The sequence below is a fragment of the Kogia breviceps genome, chromosome X, assembly GCF_026419965.1.
Source record: "Kogia breviceps isolate mKogBre1 chromosome X, mKogBre1 haplotype 1, whole genome shotgun sequence".
Taxonomy (NCBI): Eukaryota; Metazoa; Chordata; class Mammalia; order Artiodactyla; family Physeteridae; genus Kogia; species Kogia breviceps.
Window position 1 is genome coordinate 28,196,674 of NC_081330.1, and position 3,893 is coordinate 28,200,566.

General features: G+C 53.5%; 1 protein-coding gene across 1 annotated transcript; it reads right to left on the reverse strand.

Moving 5' to 3' along the window:
* Window positions 1-208: 208 nt before the first annotated feature.
* SLC25A5 (solute carrier family 25 member 5) lies at window positions 209-3,121 on the reverse strand. Its single transcript, XM_059049694.2, has 4 exons — window positions 2,892-3,121; window positions 1,363-1,849; window positions 1,022-1,162; window positions 209-627 (listed from the first exon to the last, which is right to left on the reverse strand). The coding sequence occupies exons 1-4, from the start codon at window positions 3,000-3,002 to the stop codon at window positions 470-472; spliced, it is 897 nt and encodes a 298-aa protein (XP_058905677.1). The 5' UTR covers window positions 3,003-3,121; the 3' UTR covers window positions 209-469.
* Between the last annotated feature and the right edge of the window lie 772 nt (window positions 3,122-3,893).

A 3,893-nucleotide genomic window follows, 5' to 3' on the forward strand; every position in this document is an offset into this window, starting at 1 on the left:
TGAATTTCACTTTGCTAATGTATTGGGAATGTTGATGGGTCACACAACTGAGCTATTCTTTGCTAAGTGGATGGCTGAAGGTTGGCTTTAGAAGAAAGCTCTTCATCTTAGGAGATACTGTAGCATTTATTAAACATGTAGCATTTTACTCAAGCACAGCACTAAATTATAAAATGTACTTTTATATGAAAATAAACCACAAACAAAATTATATTTCATGTATTTTTTATTTCTTCAAATTTGTCATTTTATCAGGAGTGACTAAAATAAAAAACATAATTGGGTCCCATCATCGTCATGGAAATGGCTTTAAGAGAAAACCGGTCAGGTGAATATTATTGCTTCCCATTTTCAACCAGTAAATAGTTGCCATTGATAAATAGACAGCCAACAGTCTGTCAGGAATGCTCAAGATATGTTATATAATACAACATGCCTGTTCACAGAAGAAGAAAAACTTGGAAATAACTTATGTGAACTTCTTGATTTCATCATACAAGACAAGCACAAAAGCACCACCCATGCCTCTGAGAACATTGGACCACGCGCCCTTGAAAAAGGCTTTGGCTCCTTCGTCACGAGCAATCTTCCTCCAGCAGTCAAGTGTGCCTGTGTACATGATATCCGCTGCAAAGGACAAAGACAAGGAGCTGGTGACCTGGGGCTGATGAAAAATCCTTAGGTTTAACTAGACTAAACCAGAGCCCCACCTCTAAGAGTTAATGTCAGTTTTTAAAAATCCAACACTGACACATTCGTGTGGACAATACTGAAATCTTAATCTGGTGACTAGAGAACAACAGGGATACGTAGACTACCCGCTGGTCTTAACCTCTAATACCATGGAAGCCTCTTGGGCATAAGCACCCAAAGGGCCCACTCAAAGGCAACTGTGCAGTAGACACAGACCAACCAACCCCATCTGCGATCTCAACAGACTGCCATTTTCAAAGACAGGCATGGCTAGTTTGTGCCCACGCTCCATGCCCACAACTTCGTCTTCTGCTCAAGCGGAACTTACTTCCTTTGCGCCCTGACTGCATCATCATGCGGCGACGCACTGTGTCAAACGGATAGGAAGTCAACCCAGCAACCGCTGTGACGGACTGTGCGATCATCCAGCTGATGAAGATATGTGTATTCTTGGGATCTGGAAGCATTCCTGAGGATAGTAAAGAGACACTTTTACCAGAAAGCAGAGTCCTCCTGACTTCTTGTCTGCCACATCCTCTCATCCCCAACATCTCATCTGTACACAAAGGGCTGTACTGGGTGACCTTGGCTTCCGGAAACTTAGGATGGCACAACGATCTTATAAATGATCTGATGAGAACACAGTTTTGAAGCACACAGCAAACTTACCCTTCGCAGTGTCATAGATACCGAAGTAGGCAGCTCGGTAGATGATAATACCCTGCACAGACACGTTAAAGCCTTGGTACAGGCCCTTAATCCCGTCAGATTTGTAGATCTTAACCAGGCAGTCACCAAGGCCTCTGAATTCCCTTTCAGCTCCAGCTTTGCCCACATCGGCTGCTAGACGAGTACGGGCAAAGTCAAGAGGGTACACAAAACACAACGATGTGGCCCCGGCGGCACCACCTGATGCCAGGTTCCCTGCGAAGTAGCGCCAAAACTGGGTCCTCTGGTCCACACCACCCAGGAAGATCTGCTTGTATTTATCTTTGAAGGCAAAGTTGAGAGCCTGGGTGGGGAAGTATCTGATGACATTGGCCAGGTTACCACGCCAGAAGGACAGGACTCCCTGCTCCTTGGGGATACGAACCACGCAGTCTATGATGCCCTTGTATTGCTTATCTGCAGTGATTTGCTTGCTGGCGTGCTGCACCTGACAGACAAGGAGGAGGCCAACAGGGAGAGTTATGACCATGGAGAAGGGAAAAGGGAAGAGAATATATCATCTCAGTGGACACCCTTAAAGGTTAGCTGGCTCCCACTTTCCCCAAATCTAGTCTTCTATGTCACACAGGCTGGACCCCCCCCCCCCAAACCTCTGACGCTGTCACAGGTGGAAGAGGTGATCTGCATCCTTAGAAGCATTAAGCCTCCATCCCTTTGGATGGGGAGGAGGCACCCTCAAGCGGACCCGTGACCTTTAGGCCTGGGAGAAAAGTCATTACCCTCAGACCCAGGTTCAGAAGCATCAGGGCGAGGCCCACGTCGGGCGCAGTCACCTTGCTGACCGTGGCCTACGCCTCAGGGTCCCCGGAGCGGCTTCCCTCCCCCTCTGGCCCCCCTCCTCTCCTGGAGGTGACCCGTGGGCCACCATCCCTACGTCCGTGCAGGCGCGCCCTCTAGAGCCGGAGCGGGAGAGCGCGCCGCGCAGGACGCCAGGCCGCGGGGACGCGCCGGCGGCTGCGCGGGGGAGGACGCAGAAGGGACACGCGCTTCCCGGCGCCGGCTTCCGGCCCGGCTAGGTCGGAGCGCGGCAGCCGGCTGCGAGGCAGCTCCACCGGTCGCACGGCCTCCACGGGGCTGCTATCTCCTTGCCGCGACCTTGAGGTCTTCGGTAAGGGCAGGTGTCCCTCTTTTCAGTGCCGGCTTTCAGGCTTAGCCCTTGACCTCAAGGCCCGGGAGCCAGTCACCCCCGGGCTGTCCCATCCGAATTCGCTGCCTCCGGGATGCCCAGGCCCTGGGCTTCCTCCCCCGATCCTCCGCCCCTGACCCTTTCCTAGATCCTGAACTTCAGGTCACTAAAGCATCTCCCTCAAGTCTGCCTTTTGGTCCGACCCTGCGGCCACCCCTGCTCCCATGCTGCCACTTCCCTGGAATAGTCCGGAGGGTTCGTTCTCCCCAGGCCCTGGGGCACCGCTTCCCGCGCGACCCCCTCCCCCCACTTCCTGGTCGGGCTCTCGGATTCCGGGACGTACCTGCAGCAGCAGCTTGACCCGCTCGATGGGCGCTACGGCGGTCTTGGAGATGGCCGCGGCCACTCCACCTGCCAGGAAGTCCTTGGCGAAGGACACGGCGGCATCTGTCATGTTGGAAGGAAAGAGGAGGCGGGCGACTGCGGGAACAGCGAGAAACCGGCTTGGACTCCGGGGCTCTGGGGCGGAGCGACACAAATGGCCGATTTATATAGGGGAGGCCGGCGCCCGGGCGGCCGGCGTCGGGGGCGGGCGCCGAGGCCGCTGAGTGGCTCAGCGCGCGGAGGGAGGAGCCTTGGAGTCGGGCACAGGCCGCCCTCCGCGTCGACCCGGCTCGCCCGCAGCGCCTGACCCGGCCCGAGGAAGGGGTGGACCCAGAGAGTACCGGCCCGGACGCGGGACCCTGGGGGAGGCCTGGGGGCGCGGAGAGAGGTGGAGGTCACGACGTGCCTGGACAAGGGTGAGGCGTGATATTTAAGGGGACTCCAAAGAACAGAGAAACACCCCCCCAAACTTGGTAGTCAAGATAAATAATATTTAATGCAATATTTTAAAGAAAGATTCGTGTAGACAAAGTATGGCGCTCTGGCCGGTCGCCTGTTTTTGTAAATGAAGTTTACTTGGAGCCCCAGGGCTGGAATGAGGGTGAGGCAAGTGAGGCAGGACCCTACAAGTGCAAGATGGGAGCCTGTCTTTATTATAAATTTCGAAACGTTGTGCATCATAGATTTTTGTATTCCTTTTGATATTTAAAAATAGTGCATTAAAATAATCATTCGTCTTGATTACTGAATTGTTTAGCGCCCGCTTACACTTGGTACCAAGGCAAGTGCCTCACTGTCCTCACCCTAGACCTGCCCTGGAGCTTGACTGGTGAAGCTAGAGGAAACTGGGGAACAGCAAAGCTGGGACACTGTCAGCGTGCCCCAGACCCCGGTTTGCAAATGCAGTTTAACAGAGATCTTGCCGGGAATTGGCAGAGGAGAGTCCAAAGAACTCGGTGGG

Coding starts and splice junctions, on each gene's coding strand:
- SLC25A5 (XM_059049694.2), bottom strand. CDS start 3,002: ATGACAGATGCCGCCGTGTCCTTCGCCAAGGACTTCCTGGCAGGTGGA. Junction 1,163..1,362: donor TATCTATGACACTGCGAAGG/GTAAGTTTGCTG, acceptor TACTATCCTCAG/GAATGCTTCCAGATCCCAAG. Junction 628..1,021: donor GCAGTCAGGGCGCAAAGGAA/GTAAGTTCCGCT, acceptor TGTCCTTTGCAG/CGGATATCATGTACACAGGC.